Genomic DNA, 16,938 nt, shown 5'->3' with positions numbered 1-16,938 from the left:
GATGTTTTTTATGGTCGTTCATGCGGTGCGCGGCTGTTCTGTATTTGGTGTTACGCAGGAGTGCGCGCGTCAGTGACTAATAATTGATTATCAGAGCGCCTATAGGGCTTTCCATGACTTTATTTAATTTAATTAAATTTTCCAGTCACTATTGGGTTGTGTAAATATGAGATGTTTGACCATCTCGCTGTATCAAAGTTTGCGGGAGTGCGCAGTGCGCGTTTTTGGGGTCCAGTTCGCGTTCTTCGGGAGGCGCGCTCTGCGATCCAAACCCAATTTCGCGTCTTTTGTGAACAGCCAATATTGAATTTCGTTTGTATTTTTGACCAGTGCTTTATAAACCAAAAAAAATAGTTTTGTATTTTTGCGACTTATTTATTACAGTTCTCCAGTTTCCCGTTCTTGTGACAGTTTTGTTTCTTTGACAGGTGACACGAAACGAAGGTGAGAACCATGGTGAAGACTGTATGGAGCTAGACATTTCACGTCCAACCCGGCAAAGGGAATTATTTTGTGACATCTTTGTTTGTTCACCACCCTTTTGGAAGTGATATTTATACGATTTCTCCAGCATGGCATCCAGTCTGACATACACAGGGATGATCTGGGCTCTGGCGTCTCTGCTCAGCGCAGCTGCCTCGTGTGTTGGATTCTTCATGCCCTACTGGCTGCTGGGCTCGCAGATGGGTAAGCCCGTGTCTTTCGGAACCTTTCGCCGCTGTTCTTATCCCGTCCGGGATGAGGAGAGGCAGGCCACGGTCATGCTGGAGCAGTGCGGGCGCTACGCGAGCTTTCAGGGTATCCCGAGCGTGGAGTGGCGCATCTGTACAGTGGTGACGGGGATCGGATGCGGTCTGCTGCTGCTGGTGGCGCTCACAGCCCTAATGGGATGCTGCATATCAGAGCTCATCTCCAGAACCATCGGACGCGCGGCCGGGGGGATGCAGTTTGTTGGGGGTGAGTAATAGACTGTCAACATGCATAACAAGAGTCAGATTTGTGTGCAGCATGCAGACTGGAGACGCTCCGAATATCATGAAACATCACATTTAAAAGTCAAAAGACTAAAAACTGAAGTAAACAAATACAATTTTGTTTCATTCTGTGAAATGCTGACAACATTCATTTTCCAAATGTAAATGTTGTTTTGCATTTGCAGAACATTGAAAGCTACGAATTGTTGTGTAATGTTTGCAGATCTTCAATACTGCAAAGAAAACAAGATAATATTTTAAACAGCACAGTACTTATAATTTTATTATAATTAGAATATTATCAGCAATATTGTTAGAATTAGAATAGTTTAGAATCAGAATGAATTTAAAATGGAATTGTCCAGATTGTTTTCACATCTTCCGTGTCTTTGCATTCGCTCAGTCTTCCACAGCTTCAGGGTGAGTTTATGTCATTCCTGTGGTTTGTTGAAATTCAGCAGACACTGGATTGGAATTGACACAATACATACTACAATGATGATTTAAGTCAAAACCGGAGAGGAATCGTAATTTTTTCCACGGCTATATAATTTGTTTATCTTTCTTGTTTTTTCGTGAGTGGAATTAACCCTATGTGGTCAACAGGTGCCTTAAGTTTGGTAGAGGAACAGCATGGTGCTGGTTCGAATCCCAATTAAAGCAACTCCGATTTAAAAAATGTCATGTTTTGTTGTGTTTTATTTTGTTAGTTATAGCTGTATTGTTGTAAATATGGTTACAAACGTTTTTATTTCTCATTTTGAAATCAAACTCTTCATATACTCTGAATAGATTTGGCACCTGTGAAGTTTGTAGGAGATGTGCATGTATCTACCTGTATATGCAAAAAGTACCATGTACAGTACAACTATGTATAATGATATTATAGCCAACCTAAATTGGCCATACAACTTACAATTTTAAATCTTGAGTAGTGCTGAATTGCTGTAACTTTGTAATGTATAAGTTGAAATTGCTTCAACAATTTTGATGATATGTGAGAAGCTCATATTGCCAAGACTTATTGATCAAATAATTATTACAGTGATGACGTGCACAAACATTATAGCTTTAAAAATGTCTTTGTTGCAAACATTGTGTGGTTGTACAATGTACATGAAAGTTGTACAATGTCCATTTAGAATAGTTGCATTAATGTTACATGATGTGAGTTAATAGTGGAACTGAACTGACACCATTGCACGCTACAAAAGCTTACGTACATCTATACTGTAACTTTCATATAGAAACACGTCATAGGCAAGTTTCAATCATTAAAATAATTACATATAGGTCATTATAATTGTGGAAGGTGAGTAATTATAGCCAACCTGACAGCTTTTTAATGTGCATGTGTGTTGGCCATTTTATGCACGCAATATTCAGTCTACATTGTGTTTCCAATGAATTTGTGTCATGTAAATAGCTGCTTACGGATCATTAGGACAGAGGTCATTTGTTCAAACCCCCTTTTCCATTTTGCAATTTCAGCCAGTGTTATTCAGGGTGCCTTTGCCCCATTGTGAACAGAATGAGGAAAACCTGATTGAGTTTAGACTGGAACCTCTGGGCTGTAATTCCAAACTCGGTTGGTTTCGTTTTTGCCCACAAGGTGCCTTTTATTCGCTGATCCGATAGCCTTTCAACTCACTGCAGAGAAGGTGAAACAAATACATCAGGAAATAAAGTTTAATTGCTTTTCCAACTGGTGGAAATGTCTAGGTCGTGTCTTGGGTTGTTGGTGTTGAAAGGGTACTTCATCATCATTAACGCATACCATTTATCTCCATCTTGCTTGTGGAGACAAACTCATCTCCATTCTCATGAGCTCAGCGTCATGAGCTCAGCGAAACTGTTCAAATTCAAGTTACATGTGCATTAAAGTTTCAGTTTTGCCCTAAAGCCAACGGTGTGAGGGCAAATTCTACCTGATTTCTAGTCAGCTATCCAGGTGTGTCATTATTTGTTGGGGTCGGACAGCAGAAGCGTCCGCCGTCGCTTCTGAATGAGAGATCGAGAGAAATGTCTTGAACGAGAGAGACACAAGGAGGTTACAGAACTGCTGAACGCATCGCTTCCTGTTATGCTGCCCATAGCAGACTGGGTGGATGAGACACTTATTACAAATGTTGTGGCTGATGTAAGCAAACGTCATGGTCTTTATCAGCAGTTTTACACTTCAAATCAATAGAAGTTGACAATTAGTCATTTGTTTTTCATCCTGAAGATGACACAGCTTTTTTTAAGTGTTTGAGTACCTGACTAGAACTCTTCAGTGTTTAAACTCTTCACACTGATATAGCCACATGAGTCGAAGATCAATGTTAAATTAAAGCATGCGGAACAGAATAAAAGGGAAAGACAGCATTGAATAGCCCCAGATGGAGGTTAATAGAAAAATACCAGGGACCCAGAGAGAAAGGAAATGTACCCTGATGTTAAATCACCGGACCGCCGCTGTCCCCGCCAATTGAGTCCCTTTCATTTCCATTGTGGTGTGTTAATGAGAGCTGTCTGGCGGCGAGGCCTGTGAGGAATGGGCCTTTGGTACGAGCAGCAACTCCCCTCGGTTCACTTTGACTCATCTGCTGCCCATTTCACTGATAAAATCCCTTTATGTGTCACCAAAACATCTTTCATTAGAAACTCTTGCTCTGAAGCCTGTCTTTGTTCTTTTGAACGTGAATGTTTTCCTTTTGTTACAGAACCCAGAATTATGTAATTCTATCACAACCTTTCATCGAGAATAAATCAGTCCTTGTTGAGTTCGGGGGTTGGAAAATGCTGTGATGGTCTTTATAAACTGAAAGTGTACACAAACGGAAGACTAAACTTAAAAGGACAAGGAGTGCCACTTTAAAATAGTCCATTCAAATGGTTGGTAACGCTTCAGATTACAGCCCGCAACGTACCGCATAATTAAATATAATTTACAACGTAACTGATTGTAACAATAATGTATCTCTAGAGTATATATCTGTAGGTAAAGGGGAACAAAATGCAAAGTTTGTGGAATTAACAGCTAAAAGTTTAAGCTGTAAATTCTGTTTTTATCATGCGGTACATTGAGGGCTGTAATCTATAGCGTAAAAAAATCGAGGCGTTTCAGAAAGGCGGGGCACAGAGGGGCAACAGTAATGCACGGTATGTGAAAACACATGTTTTTTTAAACGTAAACTGCGTAAACACTGTATTACACAAAAAACACAAAATAATGTTCGTTTTTCCCATCCAATATGACCCCTTTAAGTAGGCCTATCGCATTCTGGACATGTGCCATGGTTGTTTGGACGGTAACACATTTAAGTGAGAAATGGTGTGTCCTGCTGTTTGGTGAAGTCAAACGTTAAAATACTTTTCCATGACAGATGAGTCAGATGAGTGGGAAAATCCATGACAGTTGTTCATAAAAGAATGCAGATATAATGCTTATCTTTTATGTGTCTTGACTTGAGATTCAATGCCTTTTGACATGTTCTTGGTCATCGTGTGTCAAACGATTCATTGTTGAGTGCTCTCAAGATTCTTATGTGATGAATAACTCATTGTGTAGTCTATGAATAGCGCCGAGTAACTTCTATTGAATAGCTGATTTGTTTGGTGTGATGGTTTATTTGTACAGTGTGTCATAGTGAAATGCAATTTTTGTTTTTAGCTTAGACCAAACAGATTGTGTGCTGTTTGTCTTTCTCCTCGACCGTTTGCTAACTTTCTTTCCTCACTCCTCCTAAACTTTTCAATGAAATGTGTCCAAGAGGTGATATCACTCTCTGTCCTGATCTCCAGCCCTCTTTTCAGATCTGCGGCTCTCTTTAACCTCCTCACTCCACACGGTTGACCCTCTGACTGTTTTACATCCAAACAGACTCTTGTGGTGGAATGAATATGTAGTAGCGGGGAAAAGTGAAGTCAGGACGGCCCATCATTGACGTGAGATTGGAGGTGTTGAGCCATGGTTTCCTACTTATGGCTACAGAAAACTCAAATTTTAAGAAGCATTGGCTCAGACAAGAGATATCAGGCCTAAAATTAAGAAGTGTTGCCTAAAACTGGAAATGGTTACAAAAATATCTCAAAGCCTCAGTCGTAAGTCGTAAGACAAATTGTTTTTAAATGATGAAAGTTCAGCACTGTTGTTATTCTCCCTAGGAGTGAGCGTCCTGCAAAGATGACTGCAAGAGCGCAGAATGCTCAAAGATAGAAAAGTTCCCAGAGTGTCAGCGACAAAAAGTACAGGAGTCTCTGGATCGAGCTCACAAAATGCTGTATACATTTCTTTGTTCTGTTGAGCTCAAAAGAAGATATTTTGAAAAATGTAGGATAGCACACAGTTCTGGGGCACTTTTGACTACCATTGACATTATTCCTGGTACTCAGTCAATGTATTTGGTTACAAGCATTCTTTCAAATATCTTCCTTTGTGTTTATCGAACAGAAAGAAAGTTATTTGGAACAAACAGATTTTCACTTTTGGATAAACTGTCCCTTTAAGAGAACGATTTGAACTAGAAAACCAAATAATTCTGTCGAACTGTATGGCTTGTGGCATTGGCACAATGGCATTGTATGGACATTTCTCAAAATATATTTGTTTGTGTTGCATAGACGAAAAAGTAATTTACAGGTTTTGAACCACATTAGGGTGAATAAATAATGGCAGAATTTGTATGTTTTGGGTGAACAATAACCATGTCAGATAAATGTATGTGTTCAAATTTCGCCGAACTCTACCCAATGGTTCACGTAATTCTTCCTGCGACTGTAACCCAACGTTGTTTGATCACTTATGAGGTAGTTGAGCAGCCGGAGAGATCGAGAATCGAAGTGATAAAAGACAGAACTCGCGAAAGCAACGGGTGAGAGCTTGTGGAGGAATGTCCAGCTTCAGCAGAGCTATGCTTCAGACAGACAGGAAGTCTGGGCTGCTGAAGGAAAGACAGGAAGTGTTATTTCAGCGTTGTGGGCTGTTAAGTCCCTTTTCAGCAGCACAGGGCTGAACGCCCCGCACAACCTCACCCTTGGCACTCCGCAAAAAATGAAGCACGCTGACATGAGGGATTTGTTATTGCACAGCCAACCTTAAAATGAAAGAAGCAGTAGTGGAGAAAATTTGTTTCATTGTTGATTTATGGAGCGTGGTGGCACGTTTCTCTTTTGTGGAAGAAAAGCGTTGATGAAATGAGAATGTTTGAGGTGAAGGTGAATCATTAATACAAATGATAGCATATAAACATTATAGGAAATGTTTACCTCTAATAGTAAATATGTCAATGAGATCACAGCGGTGAGAGCGATTCAGGGCCAATGGGAATGTATTAAAATATTTTTTTTTTATTGCTCATAGGTTGATCTTTTATAGCTCAAGAGATTTGATGTGCTTTTTTAAGTATAATCTTATCATCTCAGATGTTTCCTCCTATAAATTTAAATAAATAATTTGATATAAAACCCATTTGTATATAATAAAATTAGAATTTACTGTAGACCTGTCTACAGTGTTTTGGTGCTCTTTCCCGTTTCAAAGGTCAATGGGGTCTGGGGTTGCATAACAATAAAATAACCAAAAAAGCACCATAAAAGTAGTCCATGACTGTATTTCGACCGTGCAAAGTTCCAAGTTTTCAACTTTTCTAAAGAAATTCAATATCTGCAAGTCGATATACAACATTGTTTTGTCATTTTAAGAGATTGACAGCCCCAGTCCCTATTTACTTTTACCCTGCGTTACTTCACAATGACATACCGTAGAATGACACAAAGTAAATGCGGTAGCTAGTGTAAACTGACAGACGCTACGGCACACAGAGCTCTAGTGAAATACAGTCCTGTCAGCAGCCACCCGGAGATCCCCGCGGTTCAGTCATCTGTCACAGTGAAGAGGGGGAGGAAGTCACTTCTCCCACAACAGTACCTCTCTCACTTTACACTGTCTATCCACCACAAACCATCTTATCCAAACAACAGCAGACCAGCAGCTAAAAGCTCCTTAAACAAACCTATGTTGCTTCAGATGAGGACTCTGAAAGTTTTGGAGTGGCATTACATTTCCAACTGAGGGACGTATTGGATATGTTACAATTTCGTAACCACATACTTTTTGAACCCCAAATCATATTTCTCCCTAAATAGCCATGTAAAAATAGTTTTACATATGTTCCTTGACATTTTCCTGTTGGGTTAGACTAATTCATTTATTTAAAGGTCAAGTGTATGAAATTTAGCAGCATCTAGTGGTGAGGTTGAGACTTGCAATCAACTGTTCACTCCACCCCTCCCCCATTTCAAAGCACTACGGTGGCTGACACAGAACTAAGATGTCAGGTTTTCGCTTCTTTGCAGAAGATAACATATATATGACACGCGCTCTGTAATGCAGTTTGTCCGTTTAGGGCTACTGTATAAACAACATGTAAAGGGACCAGCCCTGTATGTTTTTGGATAAAAGCGTCTGCTAAAAAAATGACTAAATGTAGATAGAAATTGCTCATTCTAAGGTAAAAAACAACGGTTCATTATTTATATTTTATCGCATTTCTGTCAATAGATCCTCAAAAAATGTACACACTGGATCTTTAAATCTTGTGCTTTGTCATATCGACAGAAGATATCATCACAGAAATATATTGGCAAACAATATTTGCTATTTAATATATAGTAATAATCAAGTAAGTGACATGTTTCTATAAAAAGATGGTGGCCCACACAGACATCTGATATCTATTGAGTAGTTTCCAGGTAGTTTCTTGTAATCTTCAAGTTCAAATCTTTTGCACTAGTTTTTGTCTCATGTCATGTAATCTCAGGCTGACTCGATGATGGTGAGATCAGATGTGTGTGGTCTTTCTGTTGTAGTGTTTGGAAATGTATTTTCTAGGTCAATCCAATTGTCATTAATACAACTTTTTTATTCATTCATCATGATTTATCGATTAAAAAAGTTTGTTTGTGACAGCCACTTTACCAAAAGATATACAGTAAAATAAAATATTGAAAAAATAAACTTCTAATGTACCATAAGTTGTCCATCAGGCAGTTTTATGGCACTAGACGACCGCATCGTTGTGGAGTGCAATAAATGAGGAGATGCGTCGAGTCAACTTTACTCTCCACTTAAAAACAATAAATATAAGAACAGCGAATCAGAGAAAACTTCCACACACCGGTTAACCCGGAACCAACAACACACAACATCCCACCCTTAAAGGTACAGTCCCTTGGTGAATGTATCCTTCAGCTTTACTTATGGGTCACCCCACCGTCACTTTTTCTTTTGGCCGATTCAGCATGCTAAATCTGCAGCGGAGCTTGTCTGGGAGTTAGATCATTCTTATTGGTTTGCTTTAGTCGGCACTAGTTTGTCTGCATCGGCTTATAAATGTAAATGATAAATGAGATATAAGATTAGATGGAGAACAAACAGGGACACGTTTAAACCACTGTTTCTAACTTTTCTGCCATGTCATTTCAACAATATCTCTGTGTGCTCATATTTGCTCCGTTGTCAAAGTGTGCAAATTAATAGTCAGAGTAATACAGACTCAACATTATCATTAAATTATTCCAAAAGCAAATAACATTATTCAATTCACACGATTTAGCTATATGATCTTAGGGTGTGACAATTGATGTAATTTATGTATTTTCTTATTCCAAGAAATTTAGAAGAAACCTCTGAGATAACGATACTTAAACGACATAGGACATGAACTATCCTGAAAAATAAAAGATCAACTATTGACTATCAATTAAATGTTCCTCAGTTCAACATTGATGATGGAAAGAAGCCATTTTGGCAGCAAGTCCTGTGATGTCTGGCCAGAGCCCTGCGTTATGTTCAGGAATAAACTCTTGTGTTCTGCGAGTAGTGTAGGATTTGTCAAGGGGCTTCAACATTAATATTCTCGCAACTTTTGAATTACTAGAAAGCAAGAGTGCAGAGAATGTTTATTGCGCTTGTTTCTAATAGCTCAAGGGACGTTATGGAGTTCTCAATTACTTTGTATTGTTCATCAGCTGTCTCCTATAAATATTTCTTCTAAAATTCCTTGGGAGAAATTGATGTAGAAATAATGTGGCGAGCAAGATCATTAGTGGTGTTTGCTAAAGCAAGTATTCATCCGTATGACTTACTATCGCTCATGTTCAGTATTAGATCTGCTTAAAGTATACGTAATAGCTTTTCTCTGTAATAACTACGATAGTGTTGGCATTAAAGCATTATGAAGATGTTTTAGAAAGCAATACCTGCTGACTCACGGTTTTCCTGTCAATTCTTCAACCTCCACATACAGCAAATCAGCTCTGAGTGGGACGGTTAACTTATTGAACTTCACCCTGAGCTCCTCACACCTACAGTTCCTACTATAAAACCAGTGTTTTCATTATTATCAGTTTAAATATGTTGTGTATTCATGCATTGGGGTGGTATAAATTTGCCATCTGTTTGCAGAAGATTATTGGATTTAAAAATATTTTGGATTTATTCTGTTTAGGTTTGATTCTTGAGACATCCACGCACTTCTACCGAAAGGCGATTGTTTTTTTAGAACGCCACCACCCGAGGTAAGCTTAAACTTCTTTTAGTGACTGCGATAGTGGGACACTGAATCATTTCTCTTTTCTCAAGCATCATCTCTCCACTTGTTGTCTGCTGGTTCTCCGAAGTCTAATTGCTGTTAGACAGCAGTTGGGTGGGCTTGGGATATTATAGGATCTTGTTTCCATGGCAGAAGGAGGGCACAGACGTCTAGCGGATGATCAGCAGTCGGAGTGAACAGTGCGGCAAACTGTCAACGACACAGCCTGTGTGCACCTCAATGTGGACTACGTATTTAGTTTTAAGGCACCCTCTTAAATTTAATATAATCTGATGTAATGCATATTGCTGATTTGAAATGCTGTAAGCAACATTCATGCACATAATCAAAATAGCACTTTTCATGTGAACCGCTCCAGAGACTCGATGGCTTTTTACAGTCCGAGTGATTCTAGTTAAATTAAAGATTCAAATAGAGGCTGGTAATAAAATAATGCAAATAATTTCAACATGCAAAAAAGTCACATTTATTTCTGTAGGGCCTTTCACAGTTTTGCAGATTTAAAGTAAATGCATATTAGTGACAGTAAAAAAAGAAAATAATTATGACCAGGAAGTTGTATATATATCGAATAAATAAAATATATGGTATTATTGAAATTGTTTTTAATAAGATAACTGCTAACTTGGATTGCTTCTTACGGCTTGATCATTTGAGCCATGTCATCGTTTTGATTGGAATTAAAGTTGTTTACTTTATTTACCAAGGGAGCTGCAATGTTTTTCTTAATAAATGATAGAGTATAAAAAATATATAGCGTATAGAGATAATTGCCCAATAATATATATATATATATATATATATATATATATACGGTATTTGTTCTGGTATTTGAAAATATGTGTGTGTGGGCTAACTTATGTATTAATGCAAGTATTAGCAACGTCACAAGAGAAGACACGGCTCATTTTTCCAGCAGAAAGGGTTGAGGTTCTGACCCTGCCCTGACCACCCACAGCGGGGGAACACGATGATATTTAAATCAACATCCGAACAGGAATCCATAATGCAATTCTGGCATCTTCCGTGAGAAGCTTCAGCTCAACAAGTTTGGTTAATGGCCTCAAGGGCTCTTTCCATAATGAACGTGCTGTTTACACCGTTTACGCATTCTGAAGTCGTTTTCTTATCTATGGACGGAGACATTTCGAATTTCAGGGAGACCAGATTATCTGAGATCTAACTATTCCCCAAAGCTTTATCAGCAAATGTTTTCTTTTATGAATGTAAACAACTGTGTCTCTTATTTATTTCTTCCCAGGAATTTAAAGCAAAGGTCAGAAAGTTGCTACTTAAATTGAAATGTTAAAGCTTAACCTCGGTTATGTGATGTTTTTTAGAGAAACAGGACATTTTTGGAGGAAAATTTGGGACGGAATTAGATTTTTCCATCAGGAATTGATCGAATTGTGAGTCGTTTCTATATGACAGGTGATTATTATTACAAAAATAAGATGATTTGATGCCATTACCTCTAAGAAAAAGTTGTTGAAAAAGCAATTTTGTGAAAAGCAATTGGGTCCATTTTGATTCCATGTTACAAGAAACAGTTTAAGACTCTCTGAGTTATGATACTGTTCTATGGAGAAACGATGTAAATCTTAAATTTTAGCCAAATAAAAAAGACATTAGTGTATCTATTGTAGTTGCTTGAGTCCTGAAGTACAGCCAGCTATATGGAGATTGAGGCTTTGATTTCAGTCACTCAATATCCTGATCGGTGTTGTGGAATGACCTGTATTTATAGTGTGAGTGAAAACTGAGACACGGTCTTTCCTTTCTACCATGTTTTTCACCCGTCTGAACTGATAAGCACCGTACAATGCCCTCTCTCTCTTTCTACTGGTTGTCTTTGTACAGTTGTTTTTTAATCAGATTTTCAGATCAGCTCAAGGGCTCCCAGAGTTGCCCATTGGGAGAGTTTCTGACCACCGGTAAACAGTATTTGAATGGTGCGATTGCGTGTCGCAAGTATATTTCCCGACCTTACCGCATCAAGTGTTTGAAAACAGCATCAGTAAATGCTTTATCTGGAGCATTTTGGATCAGATTTTTCAATGAAATGTCAATCATATCCAACAACTGCCCCAAGATTGCTAGTGGCAACCAATGGTTAGCATGCTGTGTGTTAAGAAACTGTCATGTTTGATGCTCGAGAGACAGTGTATTTGTGATACCAGAACACAGCGGGAAGAAAAGCATGGAGAGGCATATTTGTGTTGAATTCTGAGGAAGGATTGAGGTTTCGGTGTTGTCTGTTTATGTGCTGTAAGTGTAACACGTTAAACCTGAATTTCTCAACTTCAATGAAACAGCTTGTAGCATTATTAGAGGTGGTGCTGAGAAAACTGTAGGCCTTAATATTATGCACATGCCTCAGAGACACGCCAAAACATGTTGATTTCGATTTTTTGATTTTGAAGTTGTACAGCTACAAGAATAAGCCCAAACATGACAAAAAAAAAGTTCAATCAAGTAATTGTGTTTTACTGCTATTTTTTACAGATATTTCACGTATAATGTAAAAAAACTCTACTTTTACAGAATTCTACAGTTTTTACAGTGTTTTGAAAGTACAATAAAAAACTGTCAATTTACAGAAAAAGACTGCGAATTTGAAAGAAAAACATTTTTACAAAGTAATTTAACTTGAATTTCTTTTTATTGACGCTCCAGCTGCCACAAAATAAAAAATGTTTTTTGTAAAAAAAACTACAATTTAAAAGAAAAACTTTTTACAGTTTTTTTTATATTTTTACAGTGCTTACCTTGACCCATCTGCCATCTTTAACCCTATTCGCACAAGATCAGTATTAATTTAAAGATAAGTCATTTGTAATAATTGCAGAGGTTGTCTGTGATCCTAATCCTGTGCGAATCGGTCATGTCTGTAATTTGTAAAGTAAAAATGTCCCCACAAATTACCTACCATATTTTGACGAACTCAGAGGTCCTGTGATAATATAAGTCCCCTGCGAATCGGCTCATAAATCATGTTTCAAGGTTTTATCCACCGTTTTTGCGAATAATGGAGGCTATGTTGATTTGAAGTGTTTTGATATTATTTCGGGTGCTGCCGGGTCATATCCATACCTCCAACACTGTCGTTTTGGCCGGGAGTCTCTTGTTTTGTTATTTCTCAAGGAAACTCTCGTAACATTTGAGACTCTGCCAGGTTCAAGATCGCAGGTCTCTTTATACGCTATACAACTATAGGCTATACAAACTATACGCGAAGCCTTCCCGTCATATCCAGGAAATAAGTCCGTAAATTTGAGTAAAATAACAGGCTTCACTTATCCCGTGCGACATGAAATACAGATGTTGGGAGGTCATTTTTAAATCACACGAGGTCCACAGATAATACTAATCCTGTACGAATATTCCATGGTTGCCATTTTCATGAATAGTATGCACAGTGGTGTTAACTATTTTCCTGAAAAGAAATGATCTTTGTAGTCAGCACAATTATTAGCAGATGGAAAAACTTTCACTTTGCATGTTTATGATGTCATAAAACAGAGTTTAAATGTCAAGTTTCTGCAAAGGTTTCTGTGATAATAATGCAAATTCAGCAAGACAACGTTGGCACATAATACCGGCTTGTTGTCACTGCAGAAACGAACCACTGGTGCTTTTCATTATACTGTATCTTAAACGTTGTGAAACTGAAGACAACTCTTGATATCACACATTCCAGAGAAAATCATTAGAGATCCGTTTGATATAAAAATGAAGCCTCTGATCTTCTCCATACTAAAAGATAACACTAAAAGCTTCCTTGACGATTCAGCAAATGTTAGCCTTTCAAGGTATTATGGAAATGAGTCATTAATAAAGCTGAAGTTATTTCCGGACAGATGCGCACTTGGTGGTATTGGAAGCTCAGCTCTATAGTACGGGTGAGGATATGAACATTAGCTAATCTGTCACTCCAAAGAGAATTCCATTAGCGTTACTTTAGCATGCTAACGCTTCTGCTCACCCCGCCAGACGGTTCACACCCATCTTAACCCTAACACTACAACTCATCTATCACTGACAAAGAGCTTGACACTTCCGAATGGAAATCAGAATTGAAATAGATGCTGGAAATCAAGTAGGTCAGGACCAGAGAGGTCAGGACTGCTCAACTAACAGCATTTCTCATACCCACAAATAGTAAGCTACTTTGTGGAAGTTTCCTATTTTGTCTTTAACTTGTTAAAAAAAGGAAAAATAATGATTTTTTTCAACACCAATTGAGCAGATTTATCCCAGACGCCAACAGCAACGGCCCTTGTCCCGGCATAATAGGCATTTACACTGGCGCGGCTCTGGATTTGGCCTCTGCGATAATAGCTCCCTTCTCTGAGACTGAGAGATAACCGTGAGGTGGGATGCGATTGGGGAGGGTGGGGGTGACTCTAAAGCCGTGTTCTTATAAAGGCCACGATGCACTCAATCACGGTGGGCAGCTAAATGGGAAGTTTGGTGCTAAAGGGCTGATAATAAGAATGAAAGGAGACTTAGGGTCTCGGAGCCCTTGATAATGCCTGGGGGTTTTGCCTTCCACTGAGCCATATTTCATTCATTTCCAGCCATTCAATATCCCCATTGAGAGGGTTTACGGAGGCCACAGCTCAGGTCAGTTTCTTATGGGGCGGTGGGAGGTGAGATAGCACAATGGAAAATAGAGTTAATATTCTATTGGGTACCGGCATGCTGACTTAAACACTTTTGGCACATGCATATCAATGTGTTTTGCTTACCGTCTTGCCTGGGTTAGAGGTGTGTTGTAGCCGAGCTATGGGAATGAACAGTGCTTGGACTCGGGTAGGGAAGTTACTTGGCAACCAGGAGACATTCACAGGCCTTTTAGCAGGTCAGAAGCCAAAAATCGCTGATGGAGTCGATCATATAAGTGCCAATTTCATGCAGACGGTCAGCCAGGCACGGTGACCTTAAATCACGCCAACTGAGCGAAGATGCACGGACCATGAAAGCCGCTAAGAGTGATTGACCCTGTCCTAACTCTGTTGCGCAGTTACTCTTATGCTCAGTAAACTCCCACTTTCTACTTTAATCAGTCTTGCATTCAACAAAATCTCGAAGAACTTCAATATGACTCAATGGTGAGAGGTATAGTTGTGAAAATTAAACATTTTACTGACCAGCACAGGGTCCTGGTTATAAGTGTTGTGAATCACTGTATAAATGTGTGTCCCAAACCTTGTATATCCATATCTCGTGATTTTTATTATTTGGCATAAATCCCTATATTAGTCCCCTTTATTTTGTCACTAGGATTTGCAAATATATAACAAATAAGAAGTATTAAAAAGTTCTTGTCAACTTTGACAACACAGTATTCATTTATTAAGGAACAAGTAAGTACAGTGTTTAAGAACGTTTTTTTTTATTTCCTGAAAAACAGTGAATTTGGACATACAAGATCATGGGCGGATTTTCCAATCCTTGGCTCATGACATTTATGCACCCTGTGTCCCGACATTTTCATTTGCTACGTTGCTTAATAAGATACATTTATTTTTATTTTAGTTCTATTTCAATAGTTTTTATATAATTTAGCACTTTAAACTTATTTAAGTTTATTTTGGAGGCAACATGGACATTTTTCGAATAATTTTGAGGTCAATATAAACAAAATATGTCATGACCCCTTTAAGTAACTAATAAAGAAAGATTGTGTGTCTGCCATTCTCACTTTCATGTTACTCCCCAAAATTCAGATTTGTCTGATAAATAGAAGAGCCATATTTAAGCAACGCTATGACCTTTCATAGCTTTCAGATACACTTCTCCTGTGAGGCGCCCCATATAATGAGCGAGTAAGTCTTCAGTCTGAAAAGCAAATAAAATGTCAAAGGCTTATGCGAACGTCTGGCAGCGTATTACGTCTGCTCTACAGTCTAGTCTGAGCCCTGCGATGGACTGTTTGGATTTGGGATTCCTGTCATTCTTAAGACTTGAGAAAGTGTTTATATAATGAGCACCGATGGAGCCAGGGAGGTCTAAATATGCTTCTGGCGTGTGAGAAATACACATTCCCCCAAATCTTGCTGAATTCTTGGGAAAGTTTGGCAGGCATTATGGTCTGTTAAACACACTGGCAGATTTATTTCTGGGCTCATATTAACAGCTTTTTATATTTACACTGTCCAGGTTAACACCACCAAAATCTATTTTTGATGTACATTGGTCATTTTTGAATACACATTTTGTTATAAACGTAAAAACTCAATGAAGTAAGCCCAAAATGGTGTAATTTATACACAATTCGGCTACATAACAGAAACACACTGTCATGCCACATACCCACCTTTAAAAGACCACGACTGTGTTCAGACTTTCTACACTTGTTGTCAAGAGTCATAAAAGCCAATATAAAAGAGCAATCGAGTGGAGGACGGAGAAGAGATGAAGCCATGAAGGCTTTTACACCGTTTGTAAGGTAATATCCTCTCTTTCCACATCCTTGATGCACTTAAATGATGCACTCAAGAGGAAATTGAGCAGATGTCTTTGTGAAGTCTTTACTTTCTCTCTTCCGAGAGAGAAAGACACACGGTTAGAGCCGGTCCGTGATGGATGGACTGCTTCCAACCGGTCAATAAACGTAAGAGGAAACCCAGAGTCCTATGATGAGCAAAGCAGATGCATTATGGGAGGGTACAGTGTGGGTGTGGTTTATACGGTTTTTCCATCAGGTTATTTTAGCTGTGAGAACTGTGGCTTGAGGCTGTAAAGCAAAGAATGTGACGTTATTGTGGATGAAATTATCTATTTATAGGTTTGAAGGGTCTGGGTTGTAGACATTTGTAAAAATGGTTGAAATGTACAACAGTCATTTTTCATTGAGTTGCCTTTTTGGTGGAAAAATCACGTCACTAAGGTTCCGCATTCTGTAAAAGTAGAAAAAAGTCTCAAATGAAATAGTGACTAAAGCTTTCAGTCACCAACATGTTTTGCAGTTTGAAATTATTCTTAAAATAAGTCTTAAAATGACTTAAACATTTTGAGTAAGTATATTGTGGAAATGTATTGGATTGTCATAAATAGACTTTCCCAAAAATATTCGTGAATTTATTGATTTACGCCGTTGTTTCGCACTAACATGCTCAAGTAATCTCATCGATGTGTCAATGTTTGCAGGACGTTCCCTAGGGAGCACCTGTAAGCCGCACAAACTTAAGCAAAGCAAGCGAGACCCTGAAACACAGATCTGAGGCTTTATAAATGTTATCAAAGATCCCCGCTGAGTGCAGCTCTGTAGTTTCCACTACACATCGCTTTATTTCCCGGAATTCCCAGAAGGTTAAGTCTTCATGAACAGACCCATGCAGACATTTTTGAGCACTACTGAG

At 38.5% G+C, this 16,938-nt stretch overlaps 1 protein-coding gene across 1 annotated transcript in view; it reads left to right on the top strand.

Annotated features, from left to right (window-relative positions):
• Positions 1-16,938, top strand: part of LOC306909028 (LHFPL tetraspan subfamily member 6 protein) — a 50,795-nt gene that overhangs the window by 319 nt on the left and 33,538 nt on the right. Inside the window, exon 2 of the mRNA XM_079482369.1 lies at positions 429-957. Within this exon, the coding sequence (XP_079338495.1) occupies positions 573-957 (385 nt within the window). The 5' untranslated portion in view covers positions 429-572. The remainder of the gene's footprint in view (positions 1-428; positions 958-16,938) is intronic.

This window comes from Barbatula barbatula (genome assembly GCF_947034865.1).
Source record: "Barbatula barbatula genome assembly, chromosome: 19".
In the NCBI taxonomy this organism is placed as follows: Eukaryota; Metazoa; Chordata; class Actinopteri; order Cypriniformes; family Nemacheilidae; genus Barbatula; species Barbatula barbatula.
The sequence above is the reverse complement of the archived record's forward strand: the minus strand, read 5'-3'. Positions and strand labels throughout refer to the sequence as shown.